Below are 16,651 nucleotides of genomic sequence, written 5' to 3'. Positions count from 1 at the left end.
ATCTGGGCTAAGCACACAGCTGTTCTAACCAACAGAATACAGATGTGACTCTTGCCAATTTCAGTCCTACATTTTAAAAGAATTGGCAGCTTTCACTGCCTCCTGGGAACTTAGCTGGCATGCTGAGAGGAAACCCAAGCAGCACATGGGCAGGCCTGGGTAAGACAGAAGTGAGGTGACCTCCCAGCCCACAGCCAACACACACTGGCCAGCCACGCTATTAAGCCATTTTGGAGGTGGATCATGTAGCTGCAGTCACAGACACAAGTCCAACCACCTCCAGCTCTGCCCCAAACTGCAAAATCACAAGTAAGATAGGTATTTTAAGCCTTTAAATTTGGGGGGCAGTTTGTTACACAGCCATGGACAGACAAAAAAGTCCTCAGACTAAGCACTCAAATCGGTTGTTCAAATTTTATGTTTATGAAAAGGGAAGAGAGAGAGAAGAGGCAAGGCATTCATTCAAACATTTGTTCAACACCTACTACGTGCACAGCCTCTGTGACACTGCTATTCTGATGCTAGTGGTTTGTGTCTAAGACAGACAGTAGACAACTCATTACAATGAAGTGTGATTCCAAAAGGACAGAGGAGTAAGAAAGAAGTAGAAAAGGGTGTGGGCATATCAGATCTTCCAACCCTGGCATTTTGTAAATTTGATGATGTAGAGTAAGTACATCTGTGAGATAGCCACTTGGATTATCTTGTATGATTATCTCATCTAGAGAACAATTTTCTCCTGTACAAATCCACTTCTTAATTAGAGTACCAATAAAAATATGGGTTTCAGTAGCTACACAACAAGTGATGGTGAAAGCATGAGGAGTCGCCTCTATAACCCACATTCTGGAGTGGAATAATCTCATGAAAGAGGATTTGAATAAAGAAAGAAGGATAGGTTAAGGGACATATCATTTCTTTTAGGGCAACTGAGGTTTCAAAGTAAATAGTGATGGGAGAATTTTACCTATTCACGGCTTGATGTTTAAAAAGCAAAGAATATACACTGATTGCTTTGGACAGGAGGTTTTAATCACTGCCAAAAAAGAACAACCCCTTAAAGACAAAATTTTAGTTTGCTACATAAATAGGCAGCTGTCTATCAGGCAAGCAGATCCAGTTCTCTGCTATCCTGTGAAGATAAATTCAAGTCATTACCCTCATAACACTGCACCTTAAGACATCTTTCCAAGGTCTGAATAATTCTAAGAACCAAAAAATGTGATTATGACAGGGAAATAAGGTTCAACTACAGACTGGTCCCACAAGTTTTAGCCAATACAAGGAGAACTAATTGCTGACAGAAAACGCATGGCAATGAGGAAGAAGATTTAGCAGCCCTTCCTTGATGAGGTTTGGGAGAATTTATTCTAATACTGCTGAAAGTGTGTCCATTCAGCTTCTTGATCACGGAGAGAGGACCTGAAAGTCAAACATTTAATTTTCTAAGTACTTTTAAATTTGTCTGGTGTTGAAGTCCTTCCTTAACTTCGTGTTAGGAAAAGAAAAACAGTCTTTGATATGGAGAGCCAATAGACAAGAAAAAAGAATAGCCAACTCACGCTTCTCAAATTTTCCTTTCGTTGTGTTGTTGTCAATGATAAGGATTAGTTCACTTTGGTTAAAGTGTTTAGACCTGATAAAATCATTTGTGGTCATCAATATGATCACAGGTAGAGACAATTTTACTGTCTCTTATTAGTATGTCACAGAATCTTAAACAGGTATTGTTTAAAATAAAGACACAGAAGGAACACATTCATGAACTTCCTGTTTTTCCATTTTTAAAGTCCTCATGCCCAATACCCAGCTGGGTCTCCTGATCATGAATCCTTCACATCCACACGCCTCCTGCCTCTCTTGCACCCAAGCATTCCTGGGGCACTGCAGGCAAAGGCCAGTGGGGACCACGCTAGCTGCTGTCACCAACAGGACCAGCAAATGACAACAAGAAACTAATTTCTTGTTTACGATGTTACAGCGTCGGTGTCAACAATATCGTGTAAGAGGCAAAGACTCTGGTGGCTAGAGAACACTTGTAGAAGGGCTGAGCTCTCAAGTCAACACCAATGAGACAGCATCTTGTTCATGATACCCAGGATAAGCAAGGCAATATTACTACTCTTCCTGCCCCTGAAATCCTGGTGAGCATCAGGCTCAATCTGACCCCAAGGCGACCTCCACACAGCTTTGAGGCTCCTGGGCAATAAGAGCTACATCACCAAAAGGTAGGTCTTAATAAAAGAGAATGGCGACTCTGCCTGCTAAGACATTAAAGCAAAACCAGTGTTTAAGAGAAAAATTACAGTGAAAATGGGAAACTCTCCTTTACATCATGGACCTTAATGAGAAATACAAATGAATTGTATTCAAGTCTATGGATCCATATGGATACTGCTCCATGGATACTACAGAGAAGGCAATTGCTACAAATACTGCCCATGATAGAGTGAACTGAGATTTAGGGTCCACAAGGTATGACTCACACAACCCTCTTTTGCTTACAAATTCTCTTTACACATACCCTGATTTAAAATATGGGGGAAATCTCTGGTGGTCAAGGACTCTGTGCTTCCATTGCAGGGGGCACAGGTTCGATTCCTGGTCAGGGAACTAAAATCCCGAAAGATGCACAGCACAGCCAAAAAAAAAAAGTATTTAAATATATATGTGTGTGTGTGTGTGTGTGTGTGTGTGTGTGTATAAAGCTATTCTTAAAGCCCATTTCAACTACTTAATCTGTAGGGAAACTCAAGATTGGGGGGACAGAGTGGCAAGGAATTCACTATACCTAGAAATGGAAACCAGCCAAGAAACAAACGAGCAGACATGGAAGGAGAGGAGAGGGAACCTGGCGAAGGACATGGCTGGGACGGAAACTTGTTTACTTTCTTAGGAACAAAACTATGCTCTATAATGCTCTATTACTACTGCTCCAACTATCGCAGGGGCCACGAAGCACCCTCAGTGCCTTCACGTGGCCACGGGGTTTCCCAAGGAACTCCTAAGGAGTGGGTACAGCCAGGCAAATCATGTTTTCAGTGTTACACCTCCCACTCGAGTTTCACAGGTATTCTCGGCTCATCTAATGCACTCACTGACTGTGCCAATACTATTCAAGTCAATCCAAGCCTCCTTTCTCTCTCGTCAGCATTCTAGTCACCTTCATCCTAAACCTGTGATTCAGTTTTTAAACAAAGGTACCTGAATAACATACTTCTTGGGTGACAGAGACTTAAAGTTGCCACACAGAAACAAACCATGTGAAGGGCCTGGCAAAGACTCTGCAAGATACATGCCTCTGATTTCTTAATATTTTTTTTTTAACTTTCTATGTTGTATTGGGGTACAGCCATTAACAATGCTGTGATTGTTAATTTCAGGTGAACAGGGAAGGGACTCAACAATACATATACATGTATGCATTCTCCCCAAACTCCCTCCCATCCAGGCTGCCACATAACACTGGGCAGAGTTCCCTGTGCTATACAGCAGGTCCTTATTGGTTACCCATTTTAATTATAGCAGTGTGTACATGGCCATTCCAAACTCTATCCCTTCCCCTCAGCAACCATAAGTTCGCTCTCTGAGTCAGTGAGTCTCTTGGTTTCTTATCTTAAATGACTTTAGAAGACACGTCAAAGGCTTCTCCTTAAACAGTGCTATTAGTGGAGTGGGTTGTGGGTTCTATTTTAGATGTGAAACCTCTCCCCACATGTAAAATTGGCAAAAATCACTTGGGTCTTTGAACCTCTTCCCCTACCTCCCGTTTTTAAGTGAAGCCCTCACTTTTAGCATCTACATCACAGGGAAAACCAAGGGGATTAACAAAGGCCTTTACCTCATTTGACCAACATTTCACAATGCTGTTTCAAATGGGAGCTGGGACAACTCAGCACCAAACACTTAAGAGCACCAGGCAGGGGCCAACTGTCCTCCCTGCTGGATATCGGCTCAGACCTCCTCAGATTTCCCCCTTCTACATCCCTGTGCTTCCCCAGCACCAGCCCTCACCCCTAGAGAGGGCTCCATCCTTTCATTTTCCCTTCACAGCTGGTAATCTGACATCACCTCTATCTGCCTTCCAGCTGTTATTTACATGGTTCCTTTTCTTCCCCTTTGCTCTCTCCAGCCATACTCAAGAAGCACAGACTGCTTTGCCCCAAAACGGCTCAGGGACGATAAGAGGAAAATCCACAGCCACCAAGCCTCCTGCTGTAGACGCCGATCACACAGACTTCCTCCTCTCTTCTGAGCAACCAGTTCTGTAGGTTTCCCATCACCACTTTTCAGGTATTCAAAGCCTGGGAGATGGGGGGTGGGGGCTGGCATGTGCCAGAGGCATTCCTAAAGTCATCAAAAAAGGTGGCCTCCAGCATCTGACCACTCATATATTTGCATACCGTTTCATGAAGCTTTAATTTCAAAGGTGGTCTCCCAACACTCAAGTGGATTTGTTACTGCGGGAGCCGGGAATTGCAAATGTGCTCGCCTCAAAGACTCAGGAGTCCAGTCCCGGGCAGGAAATAAAGTTCTAAGTCGCTTTGATGTGTTTCCTCTCCACTCCCCTCCCCAGCGCGGGTCATTAGTCTCCTCCGAGGAAAGACCACCTTGCCTGAATTGCAGCACACGTGGGAGCCAGTGGCCGGCTCAGGGCTCCAACAATCCCCCGGGCCTCACCAAATTACTTACCGTCAGACTGAGCTCAGCTGGGACCCCCGTGTATTTTGCCGACTACGAAAGGGAATGTGGTACACGCCCCTGGAGGAAGGGTGGTGGGAAGGGACAGGGGACCCAGACCACGGAGAGTAAAACGCTTTAGCGTTTGGAGTAAAACGCTTTGGTGCAAGCTTGTTTCTTTTTTTAAGACACCCCTTTCAGACCGAAACATCAAGCCAGTTCAGCTCATTTCCTGAGTAGCACAACAAGTTAAAACAAGATCCAGAAAATCTATTAATCTTTAATTGCGCTGCCTCCAGACTGGGAGCGCGAGGCGGTGGCGTATAGGGAAGTGAGAGATGGAGAGCGGGGGGAGGTGGTGTAGCAAAGCAAATGCCTAAGAAACCAGAGCTCCTGACCTCAGCTGTTTCTTACCTCACTCAGCTCGGCCGAGGAGTCGCTTCCATATTTCATGGCAACTCCAGAATTCATGACTGCACTTTTCAGAGGAGAGAGCTCCTCCTCTTCTAGGTCTCGGAGCTGACGAGTTGCTTAGCAGGCTGGGTATCCACTGCTTGGTCCCTTTTGGTACATTTTAGTCTAGACAGCCATTTTCACCCAGGACAGTGGTGAAGCTCAAACGAAGGATGCAGGCACTCCTAGAAGGCACGGAGCTGGCTCGCGTTTCACAGACGAGCCGTTGCTGCAGGAGGCTGGGCGGTGTGGCGCGCTCGCAGCTGCCGCAGCGGCAGGGCCGGCGCGGGGACCCGGGGCACTGCCACCCTCGGCGCCGCCTCGCCTCTCTTACGAGGTCTGGGCGCCCCCCATGACCGGGCGGGAGGGTACCTCCGGCAGGATCCGGCCCCCTGCAGGGCTTCGGCGAGTTCCCGAAGAAACCAGGGCGGCGGGCCGAGGAGGATCCGAGCCTCGGGTTCCGGGGAAGGAAAGAAAGCTGGAGAGAGCCGGAGCGCCGCTGCACTTCGCGGCGAAGTTTCCCGTTTGAATCGTCTGGAGTTGTAAGTGTTTTCTGATTGAATACAGCTGTCTAGCTGCTGCCTACGGGGTAAGCGGAGGAGGCGGGGCCAGAAAGAGAAAAAAAGGGAGGAGACCGAGCCCAGGAGATCTTGCCTAGAGAGCAAACATCCTTCCAGCTAGCTCTCTGCGATGGTAATTACAGGACCCAGGTCCAGCAGGAGAGAAGAAACGGGAAAAGCCATCCGAGCAACTGTGCAGAAAAATTAAAACACATGAAACTTCCCTCCTAGTAGCCACTTTCCATAATTTAAGAAGTTCAAGACAAGGCAGCGCTGTGCTTCTCATGGTACATTAAGATTTTACAGAAGCGTGGGGTGGTCATATTCCCTGATCAATCTAAAGTCGACACAGAAGGTGTAAATTCACTGTCAGACTCTCTCTCTCTTTCTTTGGTAGACAGACCTCCATCACATAAAGGATGAAAGACAGACTCAAATTTCCCATCCTCTCCAACCCTCAAGACAGTCCTTAAAAATATTACATTTCCCATCCACTTCAACCCCCAGACCTTCCTTTAAAAATCTGACAGTTCACCTGAGCGGCGCTAGATTCATATTTCTAGGGTTTGTTGTACAAATCCGAAAAGATTCAAGAAGCTGTTATACCCGGACTCCTGGAGTCAAGAGCTCCTCTGTGGCCCTGCCTTTCTCAGAGGTGAAAATATCCCTCTGTGTGCCGTGGGAGGGGGCTTGGAGTTTTCTCTGTGTAAAGGTTAAAGCCCACTGAACATCTTGAGATGCCCCTAAAAATGTTCTGCTCCTTTAACTGTAGGTCTGCAGGATGGCTTAAGAGGCCTGCCTCATCAGTCACTTTCTACACAATGGGAACAAAATGTCGCCATCCCCAGTGACGGACTTTGGCATTTCCTGAAGCTATGAAAAAGACATTGTATTGTTAATTTCTAAGGCCTAATTTTTTTTTCAAACCAAATAGGATGTTTATTTTGCTCTTTAGGAAGAAGCAAAGAACTTGACTATTTGCATAGATCTTCTTACCCACATGCCTTCCTCCTGAGTTCATTCATTGCCTAATGAAGGCACTACTGGGATGAGGAAGAGTTGGCAGCTTTTTGGGGGCATTGGTCCCAAGTTCTAGGGCACTGTCAGACTAGAGCACATTAGGAGAAGCTCTTCCGCATGGGGACTGGTTGGTAAGCCACATTATTTTATTTATTTATTCATTAAAACCTGTTGAAAACTGTGTCCCTGAAGACGGAGATGGTGGTAAAAGAATATAAAAATATATATTAGACTCAAGCACTAACCCTGCCCATCACGTGTTTGCAGTCTCATAAAACATAAGCAGAAATGACTATTCTAAATGGATGCTTGCCATAAAAGCAGGACAAATGAAGATCTACTGATCTGTGAAGAATGGCTGAGCCCCTCAGAGATGCAGAGTGAGGAGAAAGTATCCCAGGATGTGGGCCCACGAAGAGAGAAAGGGTGGGTGGGGACTAGAATGTGCAAAGCATGTGTGGGGAATGGCAGGTGTTCCATTCTGGAATGGAACCTGGATTAGATGAGTGAGGTAAAGCCGCCAGATCATGGACAGTTTTGAGAGCCAGGCTAAAGTAATGGGCCTTCTGATTGGCAATGGGGGAAAAATGCCTCTATGGGTTTTTGAGCACAGAAATAATAGGATTAGACCTGTGCTTTTTTAGACATTCCAGTGGATTTGTATCACACTCATGAGTAACTAATATGAATTCAAGTAGACTAATGTTGAGTATGATTCTGGTATTTAAAGAAACATATTTTTCATACTAGATGGCCCCTAAAGCCAAGCAGATGACTTCATCTGGTGTGCAACCAAAAGAAAAGTAATCTGCTCCAAGAGTGGAAGAAAAATTGGCAGTGTTGAACTTATTAAGAAGCAATATGTCTGCAGATTCTACTTTATGGACAATATAAGACATTTTTAAGAACTCTGTTGATTACATGGGATTTTCTTATTAAACATGATTGTAATACTTAATCCCCACATTAGCTGAAACTCCACTACAATCTGGCATCAGTAAATGTGGCGAACGGGAGGTAGGAAATGGACATGCCAGCGGGACTATCCCAACAATCCAGAAAGAGGCTAAAAAGGCCTGAACTGAGTTGGGTCAGTGGAAATGGACCAGAGTGGGCAGATGTAAGAGGTTCTTGGAAAAATGGTAAGATAGTGAAAAAAGAAAGTAAGTACTGGAAAGACAGTAAACAGAAACTGTAATAGAAAGAAGAAAGCTTAAAATGACTTGTAGATCTAGAACATGACTGACTGGGATTTTCGACAATGTTTTCAACAAAAATAAGTATTCCAGGGAAGAAATATGTTAAGGAGGAAACTATATTTGGAATATCCTAAGTTTGAGGTGGCATATTAAAGTGAAAATGTAGAAGGAAGCTTGAAATGGAGCTAGAGAGATAGTCAAGGTTGTGATGGAGATGGAGGTTTTGGGGTTACTCCTATTAGAATAATAAATAAAACCATGGAAACAGGTTAGGTTGTCAAGCAAGACAGGACAGAGGAAAGAGAAGTGCCCTGAGGACAATATCTTAAAGAAGGTCTTTTTCATGAAGGGGAAAGAATAAAAGAAGAAATGGTAGAGAAGGCCAGTTAGAGAAATAGGAAGATACCCAGGAGAACTCTGAGTCTGGGAGCCTAAGGGAAATGTCAAGATAGAAGGGACAGCATCAGTATTACATGTTATAGATGGGGGAGAAGCCTGAAGACGATAAAAGAGACATTAATCAAAGACATTAAATGTCCTTCAAAGATAAATGTCTACCAAGCCCAGGAGACAGACTGCAGATTATCATAAGGAATGGAGAGGAACTAGGGCAGTAAACATGAACTACTCTTTCCATAAATTTGGTGGTGACAGGAAATCGAGAGATGGGATAGTTTCTTCAGGTAGGTAAGCAATGTTGAGTAGAAGCTAGAATAAACATATCTGTAGCCTGGGGCTAAGGGAAACCCTGGAGACAGAGAAAGAAAGGAAGATGAAGCAAAGTTCCTGAAAAAAGAGGGAATGAAAAGGCCAAGGACAAAAATCATGAGCTTAGTTTTGAAGTAGGCTTGGAGAGAAGGAGATTTCAGTTGCTCCTTCCAAGGAGCCCAGAAACAGTTGGGAGAGCTGGAGAATTTATAGACTTGTAAAGAGAAGACTTTAGTTACATGGTAACTAATAGCATTTGTTTGAAGAGCAATCCAACTTCCTCTGTATGATTGTGGAGCACTACTGTTGCTTGGAAAATCCCCTGGACGGAGGAGCCTGGTGGGCTGCAGTCCATGAGGTCACTAAGAGTCGGACATGACTGAGCGACTTCACTTTCACTTTTCACTTTCATGCATTGGAGAAGGAAATGGCAACCCACTCCAGTATTCTTGCCTGGAGAATCCCAGGGATGGGGGAGCCTGGTGGGCTGCCGTCTATGGGGTTGCACAGAGTCGGACATGTCTGGAGCGACTTAGCAGCCCCAGCAGCAGCAATGAAAACCAGTGAGAACTTAGCAATTTTACTTTAAGAACAGGAAGACCAGACCTCCGTGGTGGTCCAGGGGTTAAGAATCCACCTGCCAATCAATGCAGGAGATACAGGTTCCATCCCTGGTCCTGGAAGATTCCACATGCCTCGAAGCAACAAAGCCCAAGCATCACAACTATTGAGCCAATGCACCCTCGAGTTTGTGCTCTGAGGAGCCCGCGCACTGCCACTGGAAAGGAGCCCCCACTGGCCGCAACTAGAGAGAGTCCTCTTGCAGCAACAAAAACCCAGTGAAGCCAAAAATGTAAATAAATGAATAAAATTAAAAAAAAAAAAAGGAACAAGAAGACGAGAGAACTGCCTGTAAGCTGTCAGGGCACGGAGAACACTGGAGTTGAGATCCTCTCCCCTGAGCTTGTTCAGCGTAGGTTCAACCCTGGTGGGCCACACTGAAAGCCAGTGACGTGTAAAGTATAGCTTCAGTAGTCAGGGAGAGTCCAAATCAGTTTTCTTCCAATCTAAGATTCCACGAAATGAAGTTTTGTTTTGCATAGTTTAAGTGTTTTGTGGGTTTTTTATTTGTTTGTTTTCCTCTTAGTTAGGAATCAGGCTGGGAATTTCTACTATCAAAATATTACTGTAGACAAGAATGAAACTGGGTCAGTGTCCTCATATTTTTAGGAAGAAAGCATCCTATTAAAGCTAATTCACAAGAAGGTGAAAAATACTCATAATCATCTCAAGAAAGCCCAAAGTATTTGCATTGTAAAAGAGGATGCTTTGAAATAGGGCAAAACTCGCGGGATTTCCTGAAGAAGACAGGGACTTTCCAAGGGAAAAAGGGACTTCAGAACCCTGTGGAGATGCAGGGAGTCCCACTCCTCTAGGTCCCTGAGAGTCAATAAAGTCAGGGAACCCTCAAAGCATACACTCAGAAGAATTTCCTGCCCTAAATCTATAAGCCCACTCCCATGAGTTCAAAAATGCTTTCCCTAACTCAATTCCTCTAGTGCTCTGTTCAGTCATCAAGCCAGGCCTGGAGCCAGGGCTGACTCCCAGGCTGAGGCCTCCAGCCAGCCTCAGTGGCCTGCCCCATCAGACATCATTTGCTCTAGGTGGCACGACATAAATCATTCAGGAAGCACTTCGCTAGATGATGTTTGTCTTGGTCTCTGTGTCCTCAGAGAACAATGTTAAAAACCTGGAAAAAAAATCACCTAGCTCATCCCTGCCTTCCACTTATATAGGTGAGGATATGCAGCAGGTTTGTGGTGTTGCTTCTAAAAAAGAAGTGCATCCACTGTGTGCCAGACATCGTGCCGTGCTTTGGGACTCAGTGCTGTATGGGACAGAAAAATTCTTGCTTTTACACAGCTGGCATTCTTGGTGGAAAATGATCCATAAATAAAGAAGAGAATTATAGCTTGTGGTGGATGCTATAAAGGAATTAAACAGGAGCTATGATGAGGGACAGCAGGCCCCTTAAAGAAAGTAGCCAGAGAAGGCCTTGATGAGGTGAGTTCATTTCAACATGAAGGTCAAGAAGGAGCCCACTAGGCAGAAAGCAGGGGAAGGTGGCCAGGCAGAAGGATGAGCAAGTACAAAAGTCCTGAGGCAGAGAAGGGCTGACCTTTCTAATAACCTTCAAGTTTTAATTTAAATTTCAACAAAACGGTAGATACCACGATGGAATGTGATGAAAGAACGATGGAGGAGCCAGCCCATGCAGTGCGTGTGTGTGTTGGCCATAGAGCTGTCACATGAAGACTTTAAGCAGGGCAAAGATATGATCCAATTTATGTTTTTAAAAGATAAATCTAGTCCTATACAAACTTTAAAAAGTAGACAAAAGAAAGTTCCTCCTTTATATGAGTATTCCTACAAATAAATGAAAAATTGATAGAATATCCCTACTTTGCAACATTTACTGAATTAATCATTTAGGCATAAAGCACAATGCTACTAACATCATAAGATGTGCAAACACATGACTTCCAATGGAAAAATAAAATACCACCTGTGAAGACATTTTAGCAGATTTCTTTGGAAGGAATGATGCTAAAGCTGAAACTCCAGTACTTTGGCCACCTCATGCGAAGAGTTGACTCACTGGAAAAGACTCTGATGCTGGGAGGGATTGGGGGCAAGAGGAGAAGGGGACGACAGAGGATGAGATGGCTGGATGGCATCACCGACTCGATGGACGTGAGTTTGAGTGAACTCTGGGAGTTGGTGATGGACAGGGAGGCCTGGCGTGCTGCGATTCATGGGGTTGCAAAGAGTGGGACATGACTGAGCGACTGATCTGATCTGATCTGATCTAGCAGAAGGAATATGTTACATTAGCCACAGAGAAACAGTCAGCAAATTCAGACCATAACTCTACAGGACAATCTGGTTTCTTGAACAAGTAAATTGTAATCGGGGAGAAAAAAGCAAGTGAATGAGATATTAATGGAAGAAGAACCCTATAGACATATCAACCAGTTGCAATATGTGCTCCTTATTGGAATCTTGACTCAAATACACTGACTGTAAAATAATATGATACTTATAAGATATTCAGAAATATACTTTTTGAATATTTTATGCAATTTTAAATTATTAATGTTTAAAAAATTTTAATAGTCTTGTGTTTACTTTGAGTTTTTATCTTATACATATATATATGAAATATTTAGGGATAAAATGATACAATAGTTGGGATTTGTGTCAAAATCCTAAGGAGGCAAGGAAATCAATGGGGTTTTCAATGAAACAGACTGGCATGAATTGATAACTCTTAAAACTGGGTGACAGTGTATGGGAGCTCATACTACTCTGTCCACTTGCATATGTTTGAAAATCTTCATAACAAGAAAGCCAAAAAAGGACAATCTTGCCTTTATGTAAGAATGGGTTGTTGCATCATAAAATCAGTAGAACAAAGAAACTTGTTAAAAGCTATTTTGGTTGTCAGAGGATGCCTGTGGCTTGAAACTCAGTAAAATCAATGAAGATGGTAAAAAATGAATGAACTTGAGATATATTATTTAGGTAAAACTGACCCAAACTCAGCGAATGACTGGATGGAGGTAATGAAACAAAGAGAGGAATCAGATGATCAATGTGGTGGTTGAACAATTGGGTGTGGAGAAGGACTAGGTTTAGGGGAATCAAGGGTTCTATTTTTTATTATTTACTTATTTATTTTTGGTTGCACTGGGTCTGCGTTGCTGTGCTTGGACTTTCTCTAGTCCAAGTCTCTTAAGCAGCAAGCTGGGCTGCTCTCTCCCTTTCAGCATACTGGCTTCTCACTGCAGTGGTTTCTCTAATTGTGGAGCATAGGTTCTAGGCCCACGGGCTTCAGTCCTTGTGGCTCGCAGGCTTAGCTGCTCTGCAAAATGTGGAATCTTCCCGGACCAGGGGTCTAACCCGTGTCCCTTGCCTTCTCAGGCCGATTCTTACCCACTGTACCACCAGCGAAATCCAAGGGTTCTATTTTTAGACACATTAAATTGGAGATTCCTATTTGACATCCATGAGGATGCCAATAGCAGCTGGATAAATGACTTTGGGGTTCAGGGGAGAGTCAAGTTAGACAAATGGATTTGGAAGTCAGCAGCATATAGATTAGAATTGACGTTGAAAGTCATGAGAACACAGGGGATCACCTAGGGACAGAGTGAGTACAAAGATGCAGCCCCAGGACTTATCATTGAGATGCTCCAATATTTCCAGAGGACAGAGGAAGAGAATCTAGCAAGGAAGATCAAGAAAAAAGTGAAGATGTGACATCATCGATGCCAAGAGACCAGGGTGTCAAGGAAAGTTGCAACCTATGTGAAATGCTGCTGAGAGTTTGAGAAAGTGACAACAAAGAAGTGTCCTTTGCCATTGGACATTACTGGGGACCTTGAGAGGAGCAATTTCAGTAAGTGATGGAAATAGATAGTAGCTAGATTAGTGTGGATTGAATAGTGACTAGGAAGTAAAAATATGAATGGAGAACTATGGACAGAGGTTCATGACATTATACACGAGGCAGGGATCAAGACCATCCCCAAGAAAAAGAAATGCAAAAAGGCAAAATGGTTGTCTGGGAAGCCTTACAAATAGCTGAGAAAAGAAGAGAAGCTAACAGCAAAGGAGAAAAGGAAAGATATACCCATTTGAATGCAGAGTTCCAAAGAATAGCGAGGAGAGATAAGAAAACTTTCCTCAGTAACCAATGCAAAGAAACATGTAAAATATCATGTATGAAACGAGATGCCAGTCCAGGTTCAATGCATGATACTGGATGCTTGGGGCTAGTGCACTGGGATGACCCAGAGGGATGGTATGGGGAGGGAAGAGGGAGGAGGGTTCAGGATGGGGAACACATGTATACCTGTGGTGGATTCATTTTGGTATTTGGCAAAACTAATACAATTATGTAAAGTTTAAAAATAAAAAAAAAAATAGAGGAAAACAATAGAATGGGAAGGACAAGAGATCTCTTCAAGAAAATTAGAGATACCAAGGGAACATTTCATGCAAAGATGGGCTCAATAAAGGACCAAAATGGTAGGGACCTAACAGAAGCAGAAGATATTAAGAAGAGGTGGCAAGAATACACAGAAGAACTCTATAAAAAACATCTTCATGACCCAGATAATCACAATGGTGTGCTCACTTACCTAGAGCCAGACATCCTGGAGTGTGAAGTCAAGTGGGCCTTAGGAAGCATCACTTTGAACAACGCTAGTGGAGGTGATGAATTCCAGTGGAGCTATTTCACATCCTAAAAGATAATGCTGTGAAAGTGCTGCACTCAATATGCCAGAAAATTTGGAAAACTCAGCAGTGGCCACAGGACTGGAAAAGGTTAATTTTCATTCCAATCCCAAAGAAAAGCAACGCCAAAGAATACTTAGACTATTGCACAATTGCACTCATATCACATGCTAGCAAAAATAACGCTCAAAATTCTCCAAGCCAGGCTTTAATAATACGTGAACCGTGAACTTCCTGATGTTCAAGCTGGATTTAGAAAAGGCAGAGGAACCAGAGATCAAATTGCCAACATCTGTTCAGTCATTGAAAATGCAAGAGAATTCCCGAAAAACATCTACTTCTGCTTTATTGACTACAACCAAAGCCTTTGACTTTGATCACAACAAACTGTGGAAAATTCTTAAACAGACAGAAATACCAGACCATCTGACCTGCCTCCTGAGAAATCTGTATGCAGGTCAGGAAGCAACAGTTAGAACTGGACATGGAACAACAGACTGGTTCCAAATAAGAAAAGGAGTACGTCAACGTTGTATCTTGTCACCCTGCTTATTTAACTTATGTGCAGATTACATCATGAGAAATTCTGGACTGGATGAAGCACAAGCTGGAATCAAGATTTCCGGGAGAAATATCAATAACCTCAGATAAGCAGATGACACCAACCTTATGCCAGAAAGTAAAGAAGAACTAAAACCCTCTTGATGAAAGTAAAAGAGGAGAGTGGAAAAGTTGGCTTAAAACTCAACATTCAGAAAACTAAGATCATGGCATCTGGTTCCATCACTTCATGACAAAAAGATGGGGAAACAGTGGAAACAGTGAGAGACTTCATATTTTGGGGTTCCAAAATCACTGCAGATGGTGACTGCAGCCATGAAATTAAAAGATGCTTACTCCTTGGAAGAAAAGTTATGACCAACCTAGGCAACATATTGGGAGAAGGCGATGGCACCCCACTCCAGTACTCTTGCCTGGAAAATCCCATGGATGGAGGAGCCTGGTAGGCTGCAGTCCATGGGGTCGCTAAGAGTCGGACACAACTGAGCGACTTCACTTTCACTTTCCACTTTCATGCATTGGAGAAGGAAATGGCAACCCACTCCAATGTTCTTGCCTGGAGAATCCCATGGATGGAGAAGCCTGGTGGGCTGCAGTTCATGGGGTCACACAGAGTCAGACATGACTGAAGCGACTTAGTAGTAGTAGTAGGCAGCATATTAAAAAGCAAAGACATTACTTTGCCAACAAAGGCCCGCCTAGTCAAAGCTATGGTTTTTCCAGTAGTCATGTATGGATGTGAGAGTTGGACTATAAAGAAGGCTGAGCACTGAAGAACTGATGCTTTTGAACTGTGGTGTTGGAGAAAACTCTTGACAGTCCCTTGGACTGCAAGGAGATCCAATCAGTCCATCCAAAAGGAAATCAGTGCTGAATATTCATTGGAAAGACTGATGGTGAAGCTGAAACTCCAATACTTTGGCCACCTGATGCGAAGAACCAACTCATTGGAAAAGACCCTGATGCTGGGGAAAATGAAGGTGGGAGGTAAAGGGGACGACAGAGGATGAGATGGCTGGATGGCATCACTGACTCAATGGATGTTGAGTTTGAGTAAACTCTGGGAGTTGGTGATGGACAGGGAGGCCTGGTGTGCTGTAATCCATGGGGTCACAAAGAGTCGGACACGACTGAGTGACTCAAGGGAACTGAACTGAACTGAGGAGGTAAAAAAGTTGAAAGAGCACATGGAGATAACTTTTGAGAAGCATTTTACCCAAAGTCTCACTACACCTGAACCATCTGATGATATCATGAACCTGTCCTAACTTCTACTTCTGAGCTTTTCTCCCTTTATTATGCCCCTTCAGTCAACTTATCTTGGAATCCCTTAGCTAAGATTACAGATTCTATGTTGTTAGCACTGTGGACCCCTCCCTAAACGGATAACTATTCCATCGTTCTGGGTCTTTACCTTACTGTTTATGAAATCAGCTATATTGCTTTTAGACTCAGTGACTTACTGCTGTGAAATAGATGGACTGCGGCAGATAATTTGGTTCATCTGTGTTTAAAATTTGCTAAGAAAATTCCACACACCTATGGTCAATTAAACTTCAAGAAAGGAGCCCAGAGCATATATTGGATAAAAGACAGTCTCTTTAGCAAGTAATGTTGGGCAAGTTGGACAGTTGGACAGTTGCAACATCCAATCAATGAGGTCACTCTCACACAATACACAAAAATAAACTCAAAATGGCTTAAAGACTTAAACATAAGACATGACACCATAAAACTCCTAGAAGAGATCATAGGTAAAACATTCTCTGACATAAATCATACCAATGTTTAGTCAGTCTCCCAAAGCAATAGAAATAAAAACAAAAATAAACAAATAGGACCTAATCAAACTTATAAGCTTTTGTACAATAAAGGAAACTATAAACAAAATGAAAGACAACCTACAGACTGAAAATATTTGTAAATGATCAGACTGACCAGGGCTTAATTTCCAAAATACGTCAAGAGTTCATACAACTCAACAACAACAACAAAAACCCAATTGAAAAATGGGCAGAAAATCTAAACAGATATTTTTCCAAAGAAGACATACAGATGACCAAGGGGCACATGCAGGTGAAAAGATGCTGAACATTGCTAATTATTAGAGAAATGCAAATCAAAATTATAATGAGGTACCATCTCACACCAGTCAGAATGGCCATC

General features: G+C 43.2%; 1 protein-coding gene across 4 annotated transcripts in view; it reads right to left on the bottom strand.

Moving 5' to 3' along the window:
• The window catches only part of MCC (MCC regulator of WNT signaling pathway), a 526,282-nt gene that overhangs the window by 308,969 nt on the left and 200,662 nt on the right, over positions 1-16,651 (bottom strand). Inside the window, exon 1 of one of the 4 annotated variants that reach the window (XM_070796815.1) lies at positions 5,095-5,718. The exons of the other annotated variants lie outside the window; for them this stretch is intronic. Coding sequence (XP_070652916.1) covers positions 5,095-5,151 — 57 coding nt within the window. The 5' untranslated portion in view covers positions 5,152-5,718. Of the gene's footprint in view, positions 1-5,094; positions 5,719-16,651 lie in introns of those variants that run through there. 4 annotated transcript variants of the gene reach the window in all.

The sequence above is a fragment of the Bos indicus genome, chromosome 10, assembly GCF_029378745.1.
Source record: "Bos indicus isolate NIAB-ARS_2022 breed Sahiwal x Tharparkar chromosome 10, NIAB-ARS_B.indTharparkar_mat_pri_1.0, whole genome shotgun sequence".
In the NCBI taxonomy this organism is placed as follows: Eukaryota; Metazoa; Chordata; class Mammalia; order Artiodactyla; family Bovidae; genus Bos; species Bos indicus.
Note: the sequence above shows the minus strand (reverse complement) of the source record. Positions and strands in the feature narration are given on the sequence as shown.